At 48.6% G+C, this 27983-nt stretch overlaps 1 protein-coding gene across 1 annotated transcript in view; it reads left to right on the plus strand.

The window, feature by feature from the left end:
- The window catches only part of LOC129381681 (uncharacterized), a 186718-nt gene that overhangs the window by 34678 nt on the left and 124057 nt on the right, over window positions 1-27983 (plus strand). The window contains exon 5 of the mRNA XM_055064723.1: window positions 15025-15214. Within this exon, the coding sequence (XP_054920698.1) occupies window positions 15025-15214 (190 nt within the window). The remainder of the gene's footprint in view (window positions 1-15024; window positions 15215-27983) is intronic.

Genomic DNA, 27983 nt, shown 5'->3' on the forward strand with positions numbered 1-27983 from the left:
GCACAATGTCAAAAACACGTCCAGAGATCCCACGCCGGATCTAACCCTTCCGAAGCGCATTCCCGCGGGAGATTGGTTCAACACCGGACACACTATCGGCAGCGATCACTTCGTCCTCCGGACTCAGATCACTACCGTTCCGGGTAGATGGGTTTGACGGCCGCTTAGTGTCATGGAGTGGGATGCCATATGGGCGCGGCGCGCACAGCGCACCCTTCGGGGCGGCCCTCCGCCCACTATTGAGGTCTGGCTAGTTGGTTTGTTGGAAGACTCCCAGAAAGCCACCAAAAGTGTCTCTGAAGAGGCTGGCCTACAGCAACTCGACAACCGACTCCTGCATATATAAGAGGCCCTCGAGGAACTTCAAAGGCGATACCAGAATCACAAACTCGACTGTAAGCTCCGCAAACGCATCGCGGTACTCAACCAAGATATTGAGGACTATGTGCATCAGCTCACCAATCATCAATGACATGCTGTATAGGACGGTATGCGAAGGCAACCTACCCTCCACTAAACCTGGTATACCGTCCGGTATCTCTTCGACGATCGCACCTGTAAGAGTGCACAACGGTAGAATCTTCAGAAACTACTACATCGCTCCGCGGGCTCCGAGGATCAATTATTGCGGGACTTATCCGTCAAGTGCATTGGCGCCCATACACTTTAACAGCAACTGCCCTACACAGGCCAGAACAACGTTGAAATGAATGCCACCATTACCCTTGCGGAGCTACAGGTGGTGGTTCACAACCTAATCCCCAACTCCGCCCCCGAGGACAACTGTATCACCAATCGGCTTCCTCGGAACGCGGAGAACGCCTCGCTCGCAGCCCTCCTGCATCACATGAAAGTGGTATGTGAATCCAGCTATTTGCCGTCATCCTGTAAGTGCGCCAAAATTGTACTAATTTCTAAACCGAGCAAATCCCTGCATTTAGAGAATATGCGCCCCAACTCCCTCACCCAATGTCGGGGGAAAGTCATGGAACAAACTATTATTCAAAGGCTTACTGATCACTTAGACAAGCATAACTACCACATTCGATGTTGGGCTTCCCCCCAGAGCTATCCATTCAAGACATTATGCTTCAACTATATCGGCAAATCATAGGTCCTCATTAAGGCCCTCAACTCGACACGCAGGCCATCCTTGGTTGGGATCTTACAAAAGCTTTCGGCAACGTAAAATACGTCATATTATGGACGCCGTCACATTCGCACGTCGGCTGCAACACGTACGGCTAATGGCAGATTTTTTACCTAGTGGTACAACCATTCCAGCCATCTAGGGCCTCAAATGGGACGTGATATTGCTAGAGAGTAAAGTTACGCTGCAAGGGTCGATATACATTCGGCCATGCTCTTCAACATCGCCCTCCTCGGACTCCCGGAAGGTCTCATAGCCATTCCCCACCTCCATCACAGTTTCTACGCAGACATCACATTCTCGACCGCAGAAGGTAGTGATAGCGAAATTCAAGCAACCCTACAAGCATCCATCGATACATTGGCAGCATACATTGAATCACGCGGTCTTTCCTGCTCTTCGGCTAAATCCGAACTGCTCATACTCGAGCCTGTTCATCGGCACCACCCATCAGAACCTTACTCTCCATCCATTCACCTGGCAGCCCACAGTGCGCCTATCTCTCGTGTTCCCATCTTCTGTGGCCTTGGGCTCCGCACGGAACAGAACCGCAAGAATACTGCAACTTTACATTATCTTAGCAACCATACTGCGCAAGTAGGCCTGCTTATCTCACGTATCGCTATCCGATACTCGAATTACAGAGGACAATATTCCTCGGCTTGTCCAGGCCTTCATTCCCGCAGGGGCGTCTGCGCAAGCAGGCGTTTGGTGCGTTGCGACACCACGTACCCGAGCACACGAGGGGTGGACCCTCCCGCGTGTAGCCGTGCGCGGCTTAGCCGTGTCCGGGGAAAAGGGGATCCTGGGGGTTGAGCCAATGCCGGGTGTTTGGACCTTTACGGCCCCTCGGCGGCGGCAACACACCCCTTTGGCCTCGGCTTCACGTAGACGGCACCCCCGGACTGACCCACCCGGGGGAAATCGGTAGTTGCCTTTTCCTGTCTCTCTCTCCCTCCAATCTTCGTCTTTCTCTTACTTTTCATCTTTCCTGTCTCCTCCTAGCTTCCGCTTACTTCCAATTTTTCCAGGCAGCAAGGGTTAACCTTGTGTGAATAGCCAACCTAGGTTATTTCATATTTGGTTATAGTGGTAATGTACAGCTGGCGCTTGCAGGCCGTGTCTCACACGCCCTGCAGCGCCCCCTTGTAGGACTCCACGGTGGGTGGCTGGCATTACTGCCGAAATTACAATCTCCTATGGCTACTTCCTTTCCCCTACTACCTGATCGCTCCCTGAAGAGGGGGCGCACCGATGATGTCTTAGAATTTTTCGCCCGTCAAAAAGAAACTTTTCCACGCTTCCACGTAGTCCACTCCGAAACACCAAACAAACCCGTACGAACAATCTCACCATTTCTCGTGTCTAAGTCTCTCACCCAAGTTTTTGGTACAGGTTACAAAGCATCCAGAATGGCAAGCGGTGATCTCCTCTTGGAGCTCCGAAACAAGAAGCAATATGAGAACCTACCGAACCTAGTATCATTTGGCGACGCCAAAGTGACAGTAACTCCGCATCGTACTATGAATACCACCCGTGGCGTAGTCTCCGATGATGATCTCTTGGAGCTGACTGAGGCTGAGCTCTTGGAGGGCTTCAGTGAGCAGAACGTCGTCAACGTTAAGCGAATTAAGATGAGGCGTGACAACAAGGAAATACAGACCAAACATCTGATACTAACTTTTGGCACAAGTGTCCTGCCCGAGTCCATCGAGGCCGGGTATATCAAGCTCCGTGTTCGGCCATATATCCCTAATCCCCTGCGTTGCTTCAAATGTCAGCGTTTCGGTCACAGCTCTCAGAGCTGCCGAGGCCGCCAAACCTGCGCTAAATGCAGTGCTAATGAGCACACTTCTGAATCTTGTGAAAACTCTCTCCGCTGCGTAAACTGTGAAGGCGAGCACGCTGCATACTCGCGGTCGTGCCCGTCTTGGAAGAAAGAGAAGGAAATTGTAACAGTTAAGGTAAAAGAAAACATAACTTTCAAGGAGGCACGCAGGCGGGTATCGTACCTGCCCAAGAAAACCTTTGCCGATGTGGCGCGTCAGGGGGCAGCGTCACAACGGCCTCCGGCGGCTGTCCGACCCACAAGCAGTGAGTCGGCAGTCACGCCATCTGCCCCCGCGGCGGTTGCAGCTAGCGCTGCTCCGTCGACGCAGAATGAGGGACCACCATCCCCGAAGGTGGCCGCCGCCGAGGCTGTCCCAACCTCCCCGGCCCCTTCCAGCGCTGGCAACAGCCGGCGCAGCCAGATCCCACAGGGAGCCCCATCGACCTCCGGGCTGGTGGGCGCAGGGGTCTTGCCCTCCAAGGCGGGACTCTCTCGGGAAACATCTCGCTCGCAAGAGCACGTGTCCGGCGCCTCACAAGAGGCAATGGACACTACACCCATCCTCAAGGCGCACCAAGCGCCTAAGGAGCGTCGAGGTTCTCTCGAACGCTTCAAAAAGAGTAAAACCCCGGTTACAGGGCCTCGAAAGAGCTCTGGAACCTAAGCTCTGAAATCTCTGTAATTAATGCATCTGTTTCCGTATACACAGCACTTATTTACTACCAATATGGATACACCAATAATTCAATGGAACGTCAGAGGACTTCTCAGGAACCTTGATGAAGTGCAAGAGCTTATCCAAAAACACAATCCAAAAGTGCTGTGTCTACAGGAAACACACTTAAAACCACAACACACAAACTTTCTCCGACCGTATGTCACGTTTCGCAAAGATCGCGATGATGCTGTCGTATCATCAGGCGGTGTTGCCATTTTGGTTCATAAAAATATTTCCTGTCAGCGTTTACAGCTACAAACGCCCCTTGAAGCAGTGGCGGTTCGAGCTGTTCTTTTAAATAAACTCGTCACCATTTGGTCGCTTTATGTACCCCCACACTTCAAATTAAACAAGCATGAATTTCAGTCATTTATAGACGAATTGCCAGAACCTTATCTTGTTCTTGGCGATTTCAATGCGCACAGCTCCCTGTGGGGCGACTCTCGTACAGACGCGCGAGGTCGTCTTGTTGAACAGCTCCTCTTTTCTTCCGGTGCGTGCTTGCTGAATAAAAAGGAACCCACATATTACTCTCTAGCAAACAGAACATTTTCTTCAATAGATCTTACTATAATTTCCCCGTCTATACTGCTCGAACTTGAATGGGAAGTTACGAAGAATCCTTACGGGAGCGATCACTTTCCCATACTGATAAGAACATCAAAAGAAAACGAATATTCTCCGCAAGCTCCTAGGTGGAAGATAGACACAGCCGACTGGGAGAAATTTCGAACTCTCACTAACATCTCATGGGCCGACATGTCTTCTCTAGAAATTGATGCTGCTGTAGAGTATCTTACATCATTCATAATAGATGCCGCATCAAAATGCATATCCGAAGCGAGTGGTCTGGCATGCAAACGACGTGTACCGTGGTGGAACAGCGAATGTAGGATCGCCCGTAAGAATCAGAACAAGGCGTGGGGGTTGCTACGCGCTTCTCCCACTGCAGAGAATCTTATCAACTTTAAAAAAATAAAGTCCCAAGGCAGGCGAACCCGCCGACAGGCCAGAAGAGAAAGCTGGCACAAGTTTTTATCGAGCATTAACTCGTTTAGGGATGAGGCCAAAGCCTGGAACAGAGTTAATAGGATTAGAGGGCGGCAAACACATTCACTCCCCCTGGTAAACACACAGGGCGATACACTACAAGACCAGGCAGACTCACTTGGGGAGCATTTCGAGAACGTGTCAAGCTCAACAAATTATTCACAATCGTTTCTCAAACACAAACAAATAGAAGAATGTAAGCCTCTAATCAGAAAATGTCGTCAGAACGAACCATACAACCGTCCTTTTAGTATTGCAGAGTTGAGAGCTGCCTTGAACGCATGCAAGAGCTCTGCGCCAGGACCGGATAGAATAATGTATGAAATGATTAAAAACGTACACAGTGACACGCAAGTTACAATACTTGCACTATTTAACACTATTTGGGCTGTGGGGGACCTTCCGACCGCATGGAAACAAGCCATTGTTGTCCCTGCTTTGAAACAGGGCAAAGATCCTTCCTTAGTGGCAAGTTACCGCCCGATAGCCCTCACAAGCTGCCTTTGTAAGGTATTTGAAAAGATGATTAATCGACGACTAATTCACTTCCTTGAACTGAAGAAAGCGCTAGATCCCTGTCAGTGTGGCTTTAGAGAAGGGCGGTCCACAACCGATCATCTTGTACGCATTGAAGGATATATTCGCGACGCTTTCATCCACAAACAGTTTTTCCTATCGGTATTTCTGGATATGGAGAAGGCTTACGACACAACATGGCGGTACGGAATCTTACGAGACTTGTCGAGAATGGGAATCCATGGCAATATGCTAAAACTGATAGAAAGTTACCTGTCCAACCGTACCTTCCGCGTGAAAGTCGGGAATGTACTATCACGTCCATTTATACAGGAGACTGGTGTACCCCAGGGAGGTGTGCTCAGCTGCACGCTCTTTATAGTTAAAATGAACACACTCCGCGCTTCATTACCACCAGCTATATTTTATTCCGTGTACGTAGATGACATACAAATAGGTTTTAAATCATGTAACCTTGCAGTGTGCGAAAGACAAGTACAGCAGAGTTTGAACAAGATATCAAAGTGGGCAGACGAAAATGGATTTAATGTCAACCCCCACAAAAGTTCATGTGTTCTCTTTACAAGAAAGAGAGGCCTGGTTCCAGACCCGTGCATGGCGCTGGGTGGACAACAAATACCTGTCAACAAAGAACAGAAATTTCTAGGTGTAATACTTGACTCTAAGCTTACTTTCATCTCGCACATAAAATATGTCAAAACTAAATGTCTAAAAACTATGAACTTACTAAAGACGCTATCACACACAACATGGGGTAGCGACAGGAAATGTATAATGAATATTTATAAGAGCCTTATTCAATCTCGGTTAGACTATGGCGCCATAGTGTACAGCTCTGCCGCCCCGAGTGCACTAAAAATGCTGGATCCCATCCACCACCTGGGTATCCGTCTGGCCACAGGCGCATTCAGAACTAGCCCCATTCAAAGCTTGTATGTAGAATCGAATCAGTGGCCACTCCATCTGCAAAGATCTTACATCAGCTGCACATACTTCCTTAAAGTGCACTCCAATAATGAACATCCATGTTTCAACACTGTTAACGATATGACCTGCACTACACTTTTCCATAATCGCCCCTCTGTAAGAAAGCCTTTCTCGCTTCGAGTGAGGGAGCTTGGTGATGGGATGCATGTCCCACTCCTCGAGCTTCGCCTAATGCATCCAACCAAGGTGTTACCACCTTGGGAGTGGCAGCTGATTGAATGTGACATATCCTTTTTAGAAGTAACAAAACACGCACCAGAGATAGAAATCCGAATGCATTTTCTTGAACTCCAGCACAGGCACTCCTGCGCAGAGTTCTACACAGACGCTTCGAAGTCAAATGCCGGGGTGTCTTATGCTGCCTTCGGCCCATCCTTCTCAGAATCTGGTGTACTGCATCCGGAAACAAGTATCTTTACGGCCGAGGCCTACGCAGTACTGTCTTCTGTAAATCACATAAGAAAATCGAAACTTGAAAAATCAGCGATATATACGGACTCCCTAAGCGTCGTGAAGGCCTTGATGTCACCCTATAGACACCAAAATCCAGTACTTAATAAACTATATTCCGTCTTGTGTAAAGCGTACATATCTAACCAGCATATCATTATATGCTGGGTGCCTGGGCATAGGAGCATCGAGGGCAACGTACTGGCGGACGAGATGGCTACGTCCATAGCATCGCAAGCTGTTAACCCTACCGCTGAGGTGCCTGTCACAGATCTGAGGCCTTTCTTGCGAAGGCGGCTGCGTGCCCACTGGCAACGCATGTGGGACGCGGAAAAAGATAATAAGCTCCACCTAATAAAGCCACAGTTAGGACTCTGGCCTTCCGTAACAAAATCACGCCGGACAGATGTCCTATTCTGTCGTCTAAGAATAGGACACACATTTGGCACACATAACTTTTTACTCACCGGAAACGAGCCTCCAACCTGTGGTAGATGCGGGGAGAGGCTGACCGTCCTCCACGTCCTTCTGGAGTGTCGGGCAGCCGAATCTGAAAGAAAGAAACATTTTCCCTTAGCATACCGCCAGCACATCCCCCTTCATCCAGTAATGTTACTCGGCCCAGAACCGCTGTTTGACTCCAGCGCAGTCCTGGGCTTCCTGAAAGATGTTGTCTTGCATGTTCTTAGCCCCACATGTTCGTAGCGGGTCCTCTCTTCAGAGGATACCGCTGTGATAGCAATTTCGTGTGGCACGCGCCTCTAGGCCCTTGTGTTTCAAGGGCTCTGGCGAGGCAGCAGTGCTCCAAGTAATTTTACTATCTTATACATTTTCCATTTTGCATCATTCTCCTACGATAGATTTTAATGGTCATAGTTTTCTTCATAAATCATCGCCATAATTTTATAGCACGTAGATTTTACGCAGTTTACAGCGACTATTTTTAGGCCACTTTACAGCCAAGTCACATCTTCCATAATAAATCAACATTAACACTTGTCATGGCGCTCTTTGGCCAAACCTGGCCCTTGCGCCACTAAACACAACACATCATCATCATCATGTCCAGGCCTTCATGATCAGTCGCATCATATATGCTGTGCCCCTCTTATGCCTCTCGCATGCTGAGAAACACAACATTGACATAATCATCAGCAAAGCATACAAACAAGCACTCCATCTTCCGCCGAACACCGCCAGTGTGAAGCTGGGTGAGTTGCAGCGCCGTGACACCCTGATTCATCGAAGCTCAGCGCCTAGCTTACTACGAACGCATCTCCCAAACCGCAAAATGACGCCAATTCATCAGTATCCTGATCATCTTTGCATCAAGCATCCTGCATAGGACATTTGCGACACTTTCATTATTCCCCCTCTCCTGAAGAACATGCACCCCGACAAGAATAAAGCAGATCGCACCGCAAGGGCTCAGCAACCCGGCAATAGGTATGAGGGCATTTCGCACGTACCTTATGTCGATGGCGCGGACTAACCAACCCACTACGCCATGACAGTTGCCATCGTCGCGGGCTCGAAACTGCATGTTACAAAAACCAGCTGCACACGCAGCATTCATCCTGAAGAAGGTGAAGAGGCTTCTATAGCTCTCGCTATGCATAAACTACTGCATCGTGCATCACCACTGGCTCCAAGATGGCCCTACATAACTATACCAAGAGGCACATCTCGTCCCAAGCCCACCGCTTTATCACCGGCACACACCCCTCTCATCAGCAGCGTCCACATTATCTGGGCCCCGAGCCGCCCCGGTCTTACCAAAAACGAAACCGCTCATGACTCCGTCCGAGCAAACATCGCCCCGTGCACGTTACTCCCCTTCGGGCCACTGTGGTGTAAAGTTTGTAAACAGGGATAAGGTGCCTCAGAAAGGCTGGCCAACGTTTGGATAGGAGGACCTATCTTCGTCAAAGGCGGCCTCGTCATCCTCGGCGTGTTAGTTTTAAAGGGTTAGTGCAGTGACGTCACGTGCGGGTGTTGTCGCTGGTGGCTGGTTTCAAAGAGAGAGATTACCAGAGGAAACAAGCGCTGTCGTCCGACGTCTGTGAGCTTCATTCCCAAGACGAGGGGACAAGAACGTGACAGTGGGCACGCGGGGAGAAAAGAAAAGAAATAGAAGCAGAAAAAAAAAAGAAAAAGAAGGAAAGGGGGGAGGAAGCCAGGGTGGCACCAAGACAGACAAAAAAAAAAGGGGTGGTGAGAGTGAAAGAAAAAGAAAGAAAGAAATGAAATTTTTAAGAAATACGGGGGCTTGGGAGCGCTTTGGGGATACGAAAGGTTAGGAGGTATTCCGGGGGAGTCATTGGCGGCATGTTTTTGAGGCATTAGAACGGCCGTTCAAGCGGTCAGTGCGCGAGTAACACAAAAGACAAAAAAAGACACACACACACAAAAAAAAACATGAGTTGAAAGTGACTTGAGTAGCATAGCAGTAATACGTCGAGTAATTTTGAAATAGTTAAGATGGCGACGAGGAGTCGGCGGTGCAATGTATGGGGTGACTGAAAGGCAGCGGCATGGTCTTTCAAGGGGCACTGCCCCAGTCGCTCAACGTAGGTGTCGTTACGGCGGCATCCAGAAATGGCGATACTCTGGGTTGAGGCACCGAAAAAGGCATATCGACTTCGGAATGTGTTGATGAGGAGGTTTAAAGATTCTAAGTCAACTTAGAATCTTTAAAAGCGGTAACTTAAATCTGAAACTCTCATATCATCAACCAAGACACAAAACACATTAGGCCACCAGCTAACTTTAATTCTTAACCTCACCTACTCTTCCATTTCGAAAAAATTTTTTCCTGCCCACTACCTAATTTCATGTACTCTTTCAGGTTTTTACGTCTATTTCAACTGTACGACCCCCTTCTTCCATGTACACTTGCCCCCGCCCGCTTCTGCGCGCGTCACCCTCCTGTTTGTTATCCCGGTTTCGGTCCCCCCTCTCCCTTCCCTTTCCCTCCCCCTTTTTTTTAAACCTATTTTTTTATACCTCCTCATCAACACATACCGAAGTCGATATGCCTTTTTCGGTGCCTCAACCCAGAGTATCGCCATTTCTGGATGCCGCCGTAACGACACCTACGTTGAGCGACTGGGGCAGTGCCCCTTGAAAGACCATGCCGCTGCCTTTCAGTCACCCCATACATTGCACCGCCGACTCCTCGTCGCCATCTTAACTATTTCAAAATTACTCGACGTATTACTGCTATGCTACTCAAGTCACTTTCAACTCATGTTTTTTTTTGTGTGTGTGTGTCTTTTCTTTTTTTGTCTTTTGTGTTACTCGCGCACTGACCGCTTGAACGGCCGTTCTAATGCCTCAAAAACATGCCGCCAATGACTCCCCCGGAATACCTCCTAACCTTTCGCATCCCCAACACGCTTCCCAAGCCCCCGTATTTCTTAGAAATTTCATTTTTTTCTTTCTTTTTCTTTCACTCTCACCCCCCTTCTTTTTTGTCTGTCTTAGTGCCGCCCTGGCTCCCCCCCCCCCTTTCCTTTTTTTTTTTCTTTTTTTTTTCTGCTTCTATTTCTTTTCTTTTCTCCCCGCGTGCCCACTGTCACGCTCTTGTCCCCTCGTCTTGGGAATGAAGCTCACAGACGTCGGACGACAGCGCTTGTTTCCTCTGGTAATCTCTCTCTTTAAAACCAGCCGCCAGCGACAACACCCGCGCGTGACGTCACTGCACTAACCCTTTAAAACTAACACGCCGAGGATGACGAGGCCGCCTTTGACGAAGATAGGTCCTCCTATCGAAACGTTGGCCAGCCTTTCTGAGGCACCTTATCCCTGTTTGCAAACTTTATACCACAGTGTGCTATTCCATCTGTCAGCCCCTTTCTTGTTTTTCCCCTTCGGGCCAGTAGTTCGGACGGCTTCACCTTCCCCAAGCTCCTGATCACGAGGCCGTAGCGTCCCGGTGCCGCTACACGCGCGAGCGTATGATCAGCTATGGCGAGATCGTCACGTACTACAGCAGAGCCCTCTTCAAGTGCCCCCCTCCCGATAAGTCTCTCAACATGCATCAATCGACCACGTGACGTCTCTTGCAGACCCGCACATTTGCTACACCGTCACTGTACCATCACATGTACCCCGATGCCTTCACATCGAGCTGGAAAACATGCCACATGTCACGCGCAGATCTCGACCACACTATCTCGGCATGCCCCGCACTACCACACACCATCAAACACAACACTAATATTACATTAAAGTCACCATGCCCGAGAATTGGGAAGCCATGCAGCTCAGTAAATTCTCGGTAGATCAAATCTTGGTTGTCTTACTGGCGACGTCGCAGCCAAGACTCATGGTCTGGCCGCGGCCAAAGGAAGGAAGGCCCTGTTGGGGCTAGTTTCACAGCTTCATTGACCGCACCTAGAAATTTGAATAAAGTTATCTGTCTCTCTCTATCTCTCGCTAGTCTGCGCTAACAAACTCCTGGTTGTTTCTTCAGCACTGCGGCTTGGCGTTCTGATGCCATGTCTGATGACCTTATGACAGACCAGCTCATGTTCTCCTGTATGCTCGCGACGATTCAGGAGAAAAATTAGAAGAATTACTGGCCACACCTGAACGCCGACGTCACCCATAGTGTCCAGGCGTGACGAGACTTCCAGTGGCCCAAGACACCACCGACAAGGCCCGCGGGATTGGTACAGCCAATCTTGGTTCCTTGCTGACCATTCAGCGAATGGCGATAGAGTTGTTGGGGCCCTATCCGACGTTAACATCCGGAAACAAGTGGATCGTCGAGGCCACCGATTGCCTTATCCGCTACGCCGAAACGAAAGCCCTGCCCAAAGTAGGGCGGCGGAAGTAGCGAAATTCATCGTCGAAAACATCCTGCTGCGCCCTGGTGCGCCACATGCTTCCATTGTCGACAGAAGAACGGATTGTACTGTTGAGCTTACTCAAGTCACCTGCGGTATAGGCAAACAAATAACCAGATGACAACCGCCTACCACCCACAAGGAATGATCTAACGGAACGCCTGAACACGACGCTCTACGACACGTTAGCCACATACGTCGACGTGGAACACGACGTCGACGGCAATGCGAAAAATACAGATCACGCCATTCAAGCTGCTTTGCGAAAATAAACCAGATGACGACTCTCGACGCTGCGCTACAGCATGTGACCGGCGAAAATAATCTCGATGTCACCGTCTGTCTTCAGTGCGCCGAAAAAGTACAACTCGTCCGCTTGCGCATCAAAAACCAGAAAATCACGGATATCCGACGCTACAATTTTGCACAATGCTTCATGGAATACCAGCCAAGCGACGGTATTTTGATATGGACCCCAATAAGCCAACGAGGACTTAGTGAGTAACCCTTGCGACGCTATTTGGGACCCTGGTAAGATAACACGACGCAAGTGTGCGCTGTGGACTGTGAGGTCGTGCGAGGCGCTATTACGCAATCACTGCAGCACCGCACGCAACTTGAAGTAGTAAATCTTGTGCTCCTAAAGCCTATATATCAGCGCTAACGAGCCCTCAGATTTGTGTCCTTGTTTACTCATTATTTCTCTTTATTTTGTGTGCTTTAGTATTTTCCTCTCGTGTATGTAGCATTGCGTTGATGCTTTTACAGAGGGGGCATAATAATATAATAATACTTTCTTTCGTTCTTACTTTTTCTCAAAAATGAATAGAAAAAGATTTGTAAAATCTGCTAAAATCTTTTCGCTGGCTCCTTTCAAGCTAGGAAAAACACATTTATGTGGCACCTATTGAGCAACCGAAAGCGGCATCGCAAGTTTTTCATGTTGTTGTACAATTATCTCATTGACACTTTTCGTCTAATCATAGTATTTGAGAAGTTATATAATTATTTAAGACCAGTTATCTAATTAGGCAGAATGAAAAACTAATTTCAGTATCTCGATTCCATCACGCTAGGTTAGACAGGACTCAAGCAGTACACTTCAGGCAATTACAAACGGATTCTTACAGAAACCCCAGGCTCATGCACGCCATGTATCCAGACATGTACACTACATACTGATGCACATCGTGTGGCGAGGTTTCCACACTTCATCACATGTTATGGGAGTGTCAGGAGTTAACAAACAAGTTGGGCAGTGCCGACTCCTCTGTCTCTTCCGCTAACAGCCTCCGCTCGCGCTGGAAGACCGCACTGCTCAGTTTGAACCTGACAGCACAACTCTGGGCCATCCAGTGAGCCGAGGAAGACGCTTAGAGAGAAGGTCCTGGAACCGCGTCCGCGGTGGGTGCCCAGACCCACTAAAAAGACGCCTGACTCGAATGTCATTGATTTGAAAAGAAAGTTTACGCTCTCTCTCTTTCTCCAAGCGACGGCAAACATTACCTTGGTTCTGTCCAGCTACATGGTATTCGCATATTTTTAAACTCTGGCTTAAGTTAGCTGGGACACCCTGTAGAAAAGCTTACGCGCTTGACGCCGCAGATGAGATTTTGGCGATCGCCGACTGTGATCTCCGCTGTCGTCGTGCTTCTTGTGTTACTTGCATTGGTAGACACAGGTTGGCGCAATAAAAAAATTAGGTTTTTTTATCTTACAGTTTCGCTCTTCGCCGTCACTACAACGTGCCGATATTGAAATAAATCTTCGGGGCACAAAAATCTTGGCCCGCCGAGGTATGATGGCTTCGTGCGCACTCTATGCTCGCACACTTATTTCACACTGAAGCAAGAGGTCGCAAGAAGTCAAGTTCCCTAGCTGATGGTGCCCCTATTCCTCACGCCATTGTTCTTCCGCGGTCATCGAGTGAGATGTGTTCATGTTTCGCTATGATGCGCTCGGGACACCATGAGTGTTCATTTAATTAGTAAACGCATTTTTAAACGTCATACGGCCGATGAACCTGCTATCCTTATCGCTGCCTAATACTTTGATACTACAAACGATGCTTCAACTTTCGGGTGAAGCTGCGACATATTTTTTATTTTAAATTGAAGCTTTCGTTTCCTCTTTCTTCGACTTTCCCACTGCGGCTGCAACTGCGGCTGTTTTATAAACCATGAAGGCGGGTGATTCAGAGCGTGTGTTTACAGGACAGGAGCATGGCAGAGATGAAAGGAGATGCGAGAAACTCGTTTAGACCTTTGCACCGCGTCGAATTTAATAATGCTTCACAATCGTGAAGAAGCAGAACCGCACTAACGCGCACCCTAGTTTCTAGGTGACACTAAGGGAGCGGTCCCACGTCAAATAAACACTCCTGTGCCGGCTGCAATAACATGACGGCCATGGCATTGGTCGAGGCCGTGGGTTTGATCCCGACCGCAGCAGCTGCATTTCAGCCGGAGTGAACTAAAAAACACAGTCCTGCACTTCGATATAGGGGCATGTTAAAGAACACCGCGGCTTCAAAATTAATACGTTGTCCGCCATTACAAAGCGCCTCCTAATCCGACTGCGGTTTTGGCATAATTTCATTATTCTTCAATACTTCCGACGAAATGCGATGTGCCATGTAAGGCAATTAATATTTCCAACCCTCTGAGAGGTTAGGAAATATGGCGCACAACAACTCCTCAAGCAAACATCTCCTCCTATGTATTCTGTGTACTACGCAGACAAACAGCATTGGTGCACGCAAGGTAACGTTTCACATTACCTCACTACCATCGTGTTGTACTAAACCTTTAAGAAATCAAACAATTGGCGTCATCATCACCACTACTTTTCCTCAATCAAAGCAAACAGCACAGAAAGCCTCGCTTACGCCGATTGCCGCGGTGGGTGGGTTTCGCGTAATTTTTCTTTTTCTCCCAGTCTAAGTGCGGCTGCCGATGCGGAAATGAAACTCGCGACTAATCAATACGCTCTTGGTTTCTCGTTGTATAAATGAGTATACATATTTGTGCTCTGCCGTTTCAATTATCTGTAACTGGAGGACGCAGGTAGGACAACATGATCCTGATAGTAGCGTGTGACTAATGTCACTCCTTTGTAGCTATAACTTGGCGGTAATCTACCGCGCTATGAGGATCGTACACATGCTACATCTCGGCGAGATGGCCTCTCCCCTTGTATGAGTAATGATGTTCATTAAATACATTAGTAGATACGTTAGAACGAGTAGATATGTTAGAAATCATAAATTAAAAATACAATCTGAGAATTGCACAAAGTTGTACCTTCAAACTGTTTAACTTAAGTGGAAGCCAAACGTCTTATTCCTACTTGCAGGCAACATAACACATGCTAAATGCATTGTATAACACTTGCAAAGGGTTTTGCACTGCACAAGTTTTTACACTTACTCCGTCTTTTTTCTTTCTAGGGATGTTGCCATCGAGATAACATATAGCTCGTCGTACTACTGCAAGACTCTAATTAAGGAAGGTGAAACCTCTATACAAACCAGTCAAAGGGGTTATGATCAGCCTAAGGATGAAGCATTGGGCCAAGAAGCAAAGGCAGGAGACATTTATTCAATGGGTATTCGATTAATGGACGACCTTTACTTGATGGTGAGTAGACATACTGAGTCTGTGGCTTCTCTTGCCACGTAGGTACTCTACATGACAATTTACTTGAAGATATTAACGAAAGATTACTTAATTTTGCACTGAAATTCAGGCGTCCACGCTGGTGTTTAGGTACGATGTTTAGTTTCAATGCGATAGCATCAGAACACTCATTAAACGAAAAATTTAGAAGACGATTAAGCTTCGCAATTAAGTATGGAACGCGCCTCTGTTCAAATATCAGTGACTGCTCCTCATGCTTCCCGGCAACTGGAGTGTATGTAACCGTAATGTTTACCTGGAAAAGATCTCACGTCTTCGCAATATGCGTGCGATGCTCTTACTAATTGAGCTACCGCGGCCCCGTTTTGCCATCTGCTTTCTGGGGTATTTATCTTTTACTACTACTTGCCGCGATCGTTAAGCACGTAGGGGAATTTAGTGGTGGCACCACGGCCTCTTGCGTGGGCCGCGATGCGGTAAATCTCCACAATCTCCAAAAGTAGCGCTAACCACTTGCCTTCTCCTCCGCTCCAATCCCGCGCTCGGCTTGGGCTCGACAGTGGCGCCGCTTATGGTGGCCCTGCCGTAGCAGACGACGGCTAACGCGCTACCAGACGAAATCCGCGGAAAAGTTCGTTCGAGCCAGCGAGGCAGTTTTTGAGGCGAGATTTTGCTTCGTCAGTCGGTAACTGGCCTTAATAAAGTCGTTTTGGAATCGCCCACAAAAACAGAAAGAGGACAATTATTTAAGGCGTAAGGCGCCCGAATGTTGAGAGTTCGTGTTGCTGAACCACGACGCGTGCACACGGTGGGCTCCAATACGCGCGTAATTACCTCCGTTTATTGTTTTGCCTGCACGAAGAGAGAGAGAGAGAAAAGGATGCATAGAAAGCCAGGGAGGGGAACCAGAGACAGGTCCGGTTGGCTAAGCTGCACGGGGCAAGGGTGAAGGGGGATGAAAAGAGAAAGAGAGCGGAAGGGGGAGCGAGAGAGTATGGATACGTGGTTTCGTCGGTTCATTTACCGACCAGCAGGATACTTTTGTTCGGCCTGCACGTGAGAGATTCCAACTGTCTGGTTCCAGCAGTGCCTAGCAACATGGTCGCTTCTGCTCCACGCCTTTTACAGATGTTTGTAGCTCAAGCACGGGTTGTGACAGCCATGACCAACGTTTTCACACGTAGACAGTATTGACATTTTAAACAACGTACCATCAGTATAAATATGTACGTGTTCGGCGTACCTCTCGTGCAAAAGCAGCAGAGTTAGTTGTTTAAGAGCAGGTGATGACAGCTCAGATTTTTTTCCAGTGTTCCTCTGGAGCCGTGGTCTTCCCAGCGAAAGCCATCACCATCAGTTTCAAGACATGTCACCCAACGACACCGATGGCCGCGGAACTTGCAGCCCTTCGCGCTGCACTTCGTCTCGTCAGCCAAGAACAACCTCGAAGATGGTCAATATTCAGTGACTCGAAGGCTGCACTGCAATCTCTGCTATCGGCCCTGCGGCGCGGACCACACGAACAACTGGTATTTGAGATTAGAGAACTCATTCATACCTTAACTGATAAAGGACACCACGTGACATTTCAGTGGCTTCCAAGTCACTGCGGAGTCATAGGGAACGAACACGCTGATGACGCTGCTCGGTCGGCTCTTCAAGGGGACGAAGAGGAGCCGATACCGTTATCAAGGACAGATGCCGCTCGAAAACTTCGAGTGATCAGCCGTGACATCACGTTCTCCTTGTGGAATGCTGGAAGTTTTCACGACTACCGACTCCACAATCTTGACTCCTCTCTACGCCTTTGTATTCCACCTGGACTCTGCCGTCGCGAAGCTACCCTGCTTTGTCGACTATGGCTAGGGGTGGCTTTCACCAAGTCTTTCGCTTACCGAATTGGATGGGCCGACGACGCCTCGTGTGAGGACTGTGGTGACGAGGAGACTTTTCAACACCTTCTTTGTGACTGTCCTCGATATAATTTACAGAGACAATCACTCGCAACCGCGATAGCACGCTTTGATCAAAGACCACTCACAGAGGAACTTATTTTAAAATACCGCCATCATAAGCCTTCGCAGCAGAGGGCGACGAGTGCACTGTTGCGGTTCTTGAGGGCGACAGAATTGGACAGGCGGCTGTAGCCTGAACAGGTGTTGACAGTGCTTCAAGTGTCACTGTGCTGTGCGATGACAGTATTCAGTGACAGTGACCGACTGTGATTGTGTGTCTATTCTCCTTCCTTTCCTTATCTCTACTTTTTTACCACTTTACCTCCCCCTCCCCTCTCTCCCCAGCGTAGGGTAGCCAACCGGATCTTTTTCTCTGGTTAACCTCCCTGCCTTTCCACTTTCCTCTCTCTCTCTCTAAACAACGTACCAGCCCATGAAGTTGTCTTTTATTTATTTCTTACAGTGCAAGTTGTTGGGATTTGATATCGAGAACAAACTTGATGGGACAACTGGTCAGAGGTTCCGAAAATAATTATCCCCCTCCCTCATTAGCACCAGTAGCACTTTTGTTGAAGTGCTCATTTGATATGTGTACATTACATGCGTCTGTATTCTATTGAGTTGTAAGTTTTCGCAGGGAAGCAGTGTTGCTTTGATTGGAACACTCAAGGCACACAAGACAGAGATAAAAAAGGATTCTTGGTTTTTACGTCCCAAAACGACGACCTGATTATAAGGCACGCCGTAATGGGAGACTCCGGATTAATTTTGAGTAGCTGCGTTTCTTTAACGTACCCCGAGTGCACGGGACATCGGCGTCTTTGCATATCGCCCCATCGAAATGCGGCCGACACGGACGTGATTTGCTCCCGCGACCTGCCGGGATCAATCCGCCTGCGCGTACTTTTGTCTCACTGGGCCGGCAATGGCGGTCGGAGCGCGCTGGAAAGAAAAAAAAAATATGGAAAAGGGCGTCAAGTGCTTCCGCATGTCACAGATTTGCCAATCGGAGAGCGGAGGAGACTGGGACGACAGGCGGCCTGGTGGACAAAATGCCGGGGAGAGCGGGGTGGTGCAAAGATCTAAGAATGGCGCTACTTTTGTAAAATTGAGGGGTTTTACGATGCGGTGCAGGCGAGCGCCAGCTGGAGTTAATGTAAGCAACCGGGCGCACCGCTCCGTCACCCCCAAGACACCCATGGCGCCGGCGCGCGCAAAATGGTGGAGGCTGCGGCCGATCTGTAAACGCCGCGGCCGGTTTGTGTGTGCGAAGGGGTTTCTTTGGCTTTTCGCGTTATTATGTTTTCTCGTATAGTCAACTTGCAATCCGAGAGCTATCATGCCTGTACGTTGTGTGAAAGTCATAGTTTACGATTTTCCAACGTACTTTAGGTTGAGTAATTCATTTCGTTCAGTCAATTTCTTGCATCAAATTGAAGGCCTGAGTACACGTGGTTCGAAAATCTGTGCGGATGCGGTACCCCACATTGGAAGCCACATGCGGGACGCCGGATTTTCTGCGACGCGGGCTCATGAATGCTATCGCGTTGACATTTGTCTGTCGGATTGTCAAGTTCAGAAAAGGAGGTATTATTGAAGGGAGAAAGAAGCCGACGCAGGTCGATGAACCGAAGCTGAAACTTGTCACACAAGCCATTAGTACGAACTGGTGTCCGGAGTAGCACTTCCTCGCCAGGGCGGAAGCACACGACGCGATGAGAGGCGTCGTAATGGTGCTTGCGGTCCTGTTGCCGTGCTTCGGTGTTGATGCGGGCGAGCTGGCGACAACGCAGAATGCGGGACACATATTCTTCGCAGGAGGAAGGACATTGATGGACATTTGGCGCGAAGAAAGAGACGTCAAGACAGGAAGAGGGGGAACGACCATAGAAAAGGTAGAACGGCGAGTAACCGGTCGTGCGTTGAACGGCGGTATTATATGCAAAGGTCACGAATGGTAAAATTGCGTCCCAGTTTCTGTGATCCGGGTCGATGTACATGGCTAACATGTCTGACAGCGTGCGATGAAATCGCTCTGTGAGGCCGGTTGTTTGCGGATGGTAACTGGAGGTAGTCTTGTGGGTGGTTCCGGAGGCTCTGAGTACGTCGTCTAGTAGTTGCGAGAGGAATGCCTTTCCACGGTCACTCAGGAGGACGCGAGGAGCACGGTGACGCAGTATTAAGGATTGAAGTATGAATGCAGCAACTTCAGAGGCTGAGTCAGAACTCACACAAGTTGTTTCGGCGTAGCGTGTCAAGTGATCAACGGCTGTCACAATCCATCGTTTACCGGTGAGAGTCACAGGAAGAGGCCCATACAGGTCAACGCCAACGACCTCAAATGGTTGCGGCGGACAAGGAATCGGTTGCAGTTGTCCGCTTGGAGCTGATGTAGGGAGCTTTCGACGCTGACATAGAGCGCAGGAAGCGACGTACCTCGCTACACTGGCGGACAATCCAGGCCAGTAGAAGCGCCCTTTGATGCGGTCATAGGTTTTCTGGAAACCACGGTGACCAGCAGTCATGTCGTCGTGAGAAGCCTGCAGGACATGAGCACGTAGAGAGCGTGGCAGGACAGGAACCCAGCGTTGACCGTCAGGGTGATAGACATGACGGTATAGGACGCGGTTGTCAATCTTAAATTGCGTCAGCTGCCGACGAAGGCGGGCGTTAGGCGGGCGCGAAGGTCCTTGAAGGTGGTCTATGATGCGCCGACAGTAAGAGTCGGCAAGTTGATGAAATTTGAAGGATTTGTTGTCGTGTAGAGGCATCTCGTCGACAGTGGCCAACAAGAAAGCATCTGAGGAGGGATCGAGCGAAAGCTTGTCACGGATGGTAGTTGGAGGTCCATTGCATGGTGTCGTAGGAAGCGGACAGCGAGAAAGCGCGTCTGCATCTTGGTGTTTTTTTCCGCACTTGTAGGTAATGGTAAAGTCGTATTCTTGCAAACGAAGAATCCAGCGGCCAAGTCGCCCAGACTAGTTCTTCAGCGTCGAAAGCCAGCATAATGCATGATGGTCTGTAACGATCGTAAAGTGGCGGCCGTGAAGATAAGGTCGAAACTTCTGCACAGACCAAATGATAGCTAGACATTCCTGCTCCGTGATGGTGTAATTCTTTTCGGCGTTTGTCAGAACGCGACTTGCGTATGCGACGACCCTCTCACCTAAAGTGTCGTCTCGCTGTAGGAGAATGCCTCCAATTCTGTGACCACTAGCATCCGTATGCAGGAGGGTAGGAGCAGCTTCATCAAAATGGCGTAGTACTGGCTCAGATGTGAGAGCGCGCTTCAGATGGGCGAACGCAGATTCACATTCGGGAGACCACACAAAGCGAACATTAGAACCCAGTAATTTGTGCAGAGGTGACGCTATTGAGGCGAAGCCCCCTATGAATCGCCGAAAATAGGAAGCGAGGCCTAGGAAACTACGCAAATCTTTGGTCTTTTCGGGACGAGGGAAGTGCTGAACTGCGGAAATCTTGTCAGGATCAGGACGAATGCCATCTTTGCTCACAATGTGACCTAGAACTTTGATCGTCTTGCTCACAAAATGGCATTTCTTGGTGTTTAGCTGAAGTCCAGCGTTGGCAAGGCACGTGAGAACTTCATCCAGACGTTGCAGGTGCTGAGAGAAGGTTGATGAGAAAACAACAATATCGCCTAGATAGCACAGGCAAGTCTTCCACTTTAGGCCACGAAGAACGGTGTCAATCATGCTCGAACGTTGCGGGTGCATTGCAGAGGCCGAATGGCATGACATTAAACTCGTAGAGCCCATCTGGTGTTGAAAACGCTGTTTTCTCTTTATCGTCCTCATGCATAGGTATCTGCCAGTAGCCGGAACGCAGATCGATGCTGGAGAAGTACTCGGCACCCTGCAGGGAATCCAAGGCATCGTCTATTCGCGGCATAGGGTATACATCCTTGCGTGTGATCGTGTTAAGTGCTCGGTAGTCGACACAAAATCGAACAGAGCCGTCTTTTTTCCGAACCAAAACAACGGGGGAAGACCAAGGGCTAGCAGAGGGGCGTATTATGTTTCGTTGGAGCATGTCGGTGACGTTCTCGTCAATGACTTTCCTTTCGGCTAGCGATACGCGATATGGTCTACGGCGCACGATGGATGTACCATCTGTCTCTATCCGATGCGTCGTAATCGAAGTCTTTCCCAACGAAGATGAATGCGCGTCAAAGGAAGCTTCATGTTTTTGGAGCAAACTAAGCAATTGTTGTGACTGCGAAGGTGTCAGGTCGGAACTGATGGCAGCTGCAAGAGCTGAAGGAGATGCGGCCCGTCCGGTACAAGGACCTTCAGAGTAAGCTGGTTTAAAGGAAACAACAGATATAGACTCCGATTCAGTGGCGCAAGCCAATGTAGTGCCTTTAGGGATGGGAAGCTTTTCGGATGTCGAGTTTGTAGCGTAGAGAAGTTCCGAGCCATGATCAAACCTAACGAGCCCTGATGCAAAGGCTATCCCTCTTGCAAGACAGCGTGCAGATGGTAATACGAGCACGTCGCCGCAGTCAATCACATCAGACGTGATAGTAACGATGCTTTGACGGCGAGGAGGTAGCGCGGTATCTTCTGCAGCAAGGAAGGGAAGGGGTGCGTCATCTGCATGAAGTGAATAGGTCGTGTCGGTCATGTGGAGAACGCGTTGTCCACAGCAGATGGAGGCGGAGGCTGTAGAAAGAAAATCCCATCCCAATATGAGCTGCTGCGCACACGAACTTAGCACTGCAAATTGTACGTGATGTAGAAGTCCATCGATGGAAATACGAGCTGTGCACATGGCGATAGGTCGAATGGAGGCCCCTTGAGCAGCGAGTAGCGTAGGTCCATCATAGGGGGTCGTAACTTACCGAAGTCGCGAACACAATTCACGGTGAATGACTGAAACACTAGCACCAGTGTCTATTAAAGCTTCTACTTGTAAACCTTCTACTACAACCAATATCACATTGCACGGACGCGATGGAGGAATTTCTGTCCTGTCGTTCGATGCAGCTTTTCCTCCAAAAGCTGCATAATTTAGTTTTCCGGACGACGCTCGGCGAATTGAGAAGCAGGTCTCAGTGGGGACGTAGAGCGGCGAAGGGGTGACGGCGAGCGGCGTCTCGCAGGACGGTAAGCCGTCTCGGATGCTACAGTAGGCGATGGAGAGCGTCCGCGCGGTGGACCATAAGGACGGCGTCGGTCATGGAAGCTCCCTAGACGTTGGAAAGTAGCTCCGGGCGAAAAGTCATCCCGTTCGTATACGTCACATCCGCGACGCTCGGCTTGCTGGCGCTTGTGGCAAAAACGTGCTATGTGGCCACGATAGCCGCAGTAGTAGCAGATGGGACGAGGAGGACGCCACTGCGGATAGCTGGTTTGGGTAGGTGCGCTGGCAGTCATGGAAGCGATGTGAGCCGGTGTTGGTTTTGGAGGCATCGGTGGCACGATGACTGCAGTAGCTGCGGCTACTTGCGCGTACGTTGATGGGGCCCTAGGGGTGAGAGGGTCCATGTACGCTGCACCAGCCATGGATGCCGATTCCTCCTTGATGACGTCTCGCAGATTGGTATCGGAGGCATGAGAAGGCATAGGCCCTGCGGCTAAGCCAAGATACTGGAGCTCTTCTCGAATTATTGCGCGTATCATTGCTCGTAACGTAGGGTCGTCGGCAGTAGTGTTTGCAGTGGTGTCTGGCTGCAACCGTACTGATTCGAGTTCGTCAAGGCGCTGGCAAGTAGCGACGATATCAGCAACGGTAGCGGGGTTCTGGATGGCTAAAGCATTGAAAGCAATAGATCCGATGCCTTTGAGGATGTGGCGAACCCTGTCTGATTCGGTCATGGCCGTGTTCACGCGTCGACAAAAAGCAAGCACATCCTCGATGTACGACGTATAAGATTCACCGGGTTGTTTCTTGCGAGTGTCGAGCGTCTTTTTTGCGAGGGCGGAACGAACAGCCGGTGTGCCGAAGATTTGGCGGAGCTGCTGTTTGAAAGCGCCCCAGTTCGTGAAATCAACCTCATGGTTGAAAAACCAAGTCTTCGCTACTCCTGTCAGATAAAAAGCGACGTGACGTAGCTTGGACGCATCGTCCCAACGGTTAGCCGAACTCACTCGGTCATAGTCGTCCAGCCAATCCTCGACGTCTTCACCGCGAAGTCCAGCAAACAGATGGGAATCACGCTGGTGCCCACTGACAACCCAATACGGAGAGGCTGGGGTTGGGTATGCGGAGAGGCTTTTTTAACAACAAAGTTAAAACTCCTGGCCGGAAGAAGCATGTTGCTTTTCATAGCTGAACCAGTCGACTTTCCCAGAAAAGTAATCAAGGCAATTATTCGACGATAACGTGAAAAACACTGTTAGCGAAAAGACATTGCCTAAGTAGTCAGACTGAATCTGGAAGACCTGGAAGTTATTACCAATGTAATTTCTGTGCCATGTCTGACGATCATCTTCAACGTGCCAGCAGGCGAAATGAAGCGAAAACAAATAGTCTAATCGAATGGCATTTGCTGTTCAGATTGCATATGATTTCCGAATTGCCAATTTCAAATGATGGAAAATCCGTTTCCATTCCAATGCAATGCATAACAGCACTTTTCAATCCTCGAAGGTGAGGGCTCGATGCAAGTGAGCGCTCTTATTCCGAATGATTGCGCTGCTGAAGTGACGTGGTTGTTGTGCCGAGGCCCACCAGTTCATGAGAGAATTAAAGCACGGGTGCGAATTGGTTCTGCTAAACAAGTTTATAGCTCTCCTTCAATATAAACGCCCCGTTTTTGGGCAGCCTGTAAATCTGCCAACTTTATTCAGGCAAGGAAAACATTTTTTTTACCGTCTCATCATGTCTACAACCCATTCAACCTGGGCGCCCAATGTAGTACCACAATTATCTTGTTCAACGAACACACCAGATCTACAAATCTCTCTAGGTGTATATGAGGCGTGCCGTTCCTTTAATCGCTTCATTATTGTCCTGATGATACTCCACCAGATAACTGAAAACAGTCGTTTATCATACAAAAGCTGCTTAGTTTAGCAGACGTACCGTTGGGAACGGCATTACATTTAGGTACGAAATATAACATAAGCGTAACATGTTTTTCACAGAAATCAGACTCGAGAATTTTTTGCTTTTACAACCCTAGCAAAAAGCCGAAGGACGCAGACGACCATGTTGTTTTCTTTTTTTAGTAAAGCTAATTCTGGCGTTTTAGGTCTGGCGATGTGATTATGAGGTACTGTGTCCAGTTCTCACCACCTGTGGTTCTTTAACGTGCGCCTAAGTAGAAGTACACCAGCGTTTTTCCATTTGGTTACCATCAAATTCAGCGACCAGGTTGAGCCCGTGCTCTCGAGTTTGGCAGCACAACGTCCTATCCACTATATAACCACGAACTAGGGTACCACTTTCTTTCTTTCTTTCTTTCTTTCTTTCTTTCTTTCTTTCTTTCTTTCTTTCTTTCTTACTTACTTACTTACTTTCTTTATTTATTTAGTTCCTTATTTCTTTCTTTCTTTCTTTTTTTTGTTAAGCATGGATGGACAAGAAATTCACATGGCTCACGGACCAAAGATTACTATATAGAATGGCTACCTCAAACTATCTTCGGCGACCGAGGTCTGCCCGCAATAAAAGAACATTTAACAATTACTCCGCATTCTGTTACGCAAGGAAGACAGAAATATGAATGGAATATTGGCACTGCAGTTTTTTGCTCTTCTTCTGTAAGAATACTTCCCGTAAATTTCGGTACAGGGTGCGGGATGGGGCAGATATGTTTGATTTGCTTGAAGCGGCAAGCAAGAAGTTTAGGTATGTTTTTACGTTTGCGTTTCGCAAGGCCTACTAATGGAAAGCCATATGCGCAGAAACACACGTGAGAGATAAATGCTGCTTGAAGGTGCACGAAAAATATGTGTTCTCCAAAATCAATCATACAATAACATACTAGAATGAAAGCAGACACTGCGGCCGCTATGGGAACGCGATAATCTACCGGTGTTAAAAAAATAAAATGAAACAAAGAATAGAAACTCAGGCATCTATTCCTAAGGCACAAATACATGTCATATGCAATTATAAACACCGCTTGAGTGGTCTGAACGCATATACTAGTACCATACCAACGCATATACTAGTACTAGTACTGAACGAATATAAGTAGTACCAATGAGCCTTCCGAGAGGTATCAACAGCCGTTTCCAGCGGCGCGACCTTGCCACGGCCCAATATACTTCGATCACAGCACCGCCACAGTATTTTGCGCGCGCCAGGCGCGCCTCACTGCGTCGCCCCAGCCGTTCGTCTCACTCAACCGTATTATCTTACGCTCAACTCGTATGTTGTCCGCTCAGGATTCATGGAAGTGCCCAGAGCCCTTGCACCAAAGCAATAAAAGTGGAGAGGAAGCGCATGGCGTCTCATATTGCGCACGCTGGCAGGTTTTGCTCCGGCGGTCTCACTCGACGCGCACACCAGAAAAAGAAGTGTAATCCAGCGCACGTAACTGGCTGCCCCGTGGTGGCACTGTTAGCCCAGCGCTCCTAAAACCCCTTGACAATTTGAAAGTACCGCCACTCTTTGAACTCTGCCACCGCCGTGCAACCTCCTCGCCTACTCCTCGCCCATTGTGCGTCCCTCTCCCCCTTGCGGGATCCTGTCTTGCGCTCGTATTTCTGAACGACTATTGGTCTCCCTGCCGTTGCCCTTGGAAACGCGCGAGATCTCGAGTTCTCCTTGTGCTTCTTTTTTCATCCGAGCCATTTTTCTCCTCAGCTCGGCTTGCTCGGCGCTTTAGCTCGGTGTAGCGAACGTTGTACGCTGTGTTTCCTGTACTCACTGATAGCGCTATGCCATGCTGTTGCACATATCACTGCAGCAAGAAGCCTGAAGATGGTTATGTAATATAGGTGATACCACACCAAAAAGCGTAACGCCTTGCACAGGAAGCACTGGCTGCATAACAGTGGCCGAAAGAATCTTGTGCCGACAAAGAACAATGTTGTTTGCGAGGTGAGGTGTCTTTCTTATTGTTCGCGTCAAAGAATTCCCTAATGCTGCATTTTTTAGGTCTGCCGGCCTGCTGACGAGGGTTTTGCATCGGCAATTTGTACGTTGCATAAAAATGGCGTTATCCTCAGTATGCTTAATATTCCGGTGGGACTCCATCACCCTAGCACGTCGCCAACACTTGTTCATAATCATTATCATCATCATCAGCAGCTGCAGCCTGGCTACGCCCACTACAGGGCAAAGGCCTCTCCCATACTTCTCCAACTACCCCGGTCATGTGCTAATGGTGCCCATGTTGTGCCTGCAAACTTCTTTATGCCGCCCTTCTACGCTTGCCTTCTCTTGCAATCCAGTCCGTAACACTTAATGGCCATCGGTTATCTTCCCTCCTGGTAATTTCTTGCCCACGCCAATTTCTTTTTCGTGATTTCAACTAAGATGTCAATAATTCGCGTCTGTTCCCTCACCCACTCTGCTCTTTTCTTATCCCTTAACGTTACAGCCATCATTCTTGTTTCCATATCTCGTTGCGTTGTGCTCAATTGAAGTAGAACCCTTTTCGTGAGCCTCCAGGTTTCTGCCCCGTAGGTGAGTACTGGTAAGACAGAGCAGTTGTAAACTTTTCTCTTGAGGGATAATGCCCACCTGCTGTTCAGGATCTGAGAATGCCTGTCAAACGAACCGAAGCCCTTGCTTATTCTTCTGATTATTTCAATCTCATGATCTGGCTCGGCGGTCACTACCTGCCCTAAGTTGATATATTCCCTTACCACATCCATTGCCTCGCTACATATCGTAAACTACTGTTCTCTTCCGGGACTGTTAAACATTACTTTAGTTTTCTACAGAATAATTTATAAACCCCCCCTTCTGCTTTGCCTCTCCAGGTCAGTGAGAATGCATTGCAACTGGTCCCCTGAGTTAGTGAGCAAGGCAATATCATCAGCGAATCGCAAGTTACTAAGGTATTCTCCATTAACTCTTATCCCCAATTCTTCCCAATCCAGGTCTCTGACTACCTCCCGTAAAAACGCTGTGAATAGCATTGGAGAGGTCGTATCTCCCTGCCTGACGCCTTTGTTTATTGGGATTTTGTTGCTTTCTTTATGGAGGACTACGGTCGCTGTGGAGCCGGAATAGACATCTTTTAGTATTTTTGCATACAGCTCGTCTACACCCTGGTTTCGTAAAGCCTCCATGACTGCTGAGGTTTCGACTGAATCAAACACTTTCTCGTAATCAATGAAAGCTATATTTAGAAGGGTTGGCTATATTCTGCACATTTCTCTATCACCTGATTGATAGTGTGTATATGGTCAATTATTGACTTTCCTTTACGAAATCCTGCTTAGTCCTTTGGTTGACAGAAGCCTAAGTTGTTCCTAATTTTATTTGCGATTACCTCAGCAAATACTTTATAGGCAATGGACAGTAAGCTGATCGGTCAACCATTTTCAAGTCCTTGGCGTCCCTTTTCTTATGGATTAAGATTACGTTCACGTTCTTCGATGATTCCTGTACGTTCGAGGTGATGAGGCATTGCGTATACAGGGTGGTCAGTTTTTCTAGAACAATCTGGCCACCATCAGTCAACAAATCTGCTGTTATGTGATCCTCTCCGGCTGCCTTCCCCCTTTGCATAGCTCCCAAGGCTTTCTTTACTTCTTCTGACGTTACTTGTGGGAAGTCAAATTCTTTTAGACTATATTCTCTTCCGTTATCGTCATTGGTGCCTGTGGTACTGTATAAATCTCTATAGAACTCCCCAGCCACTTGAACTACCTCATCCATATTAG

This window comes from Dermacentor andersoni, chromosome 11 (genome assembly GCF_023375885.2).
Source record: "Dermacentor andersoni chromosome 11, qqDerAnde1_hic_scaffold, whole genome shotgun sequence".
Classification (NCBI taxonomy): Eukaryota; Metazoa; Arthropoda; class Arachnida; order Ixodida; family Ixodidae; genus Dermacentor; species Dermacentor andersoni.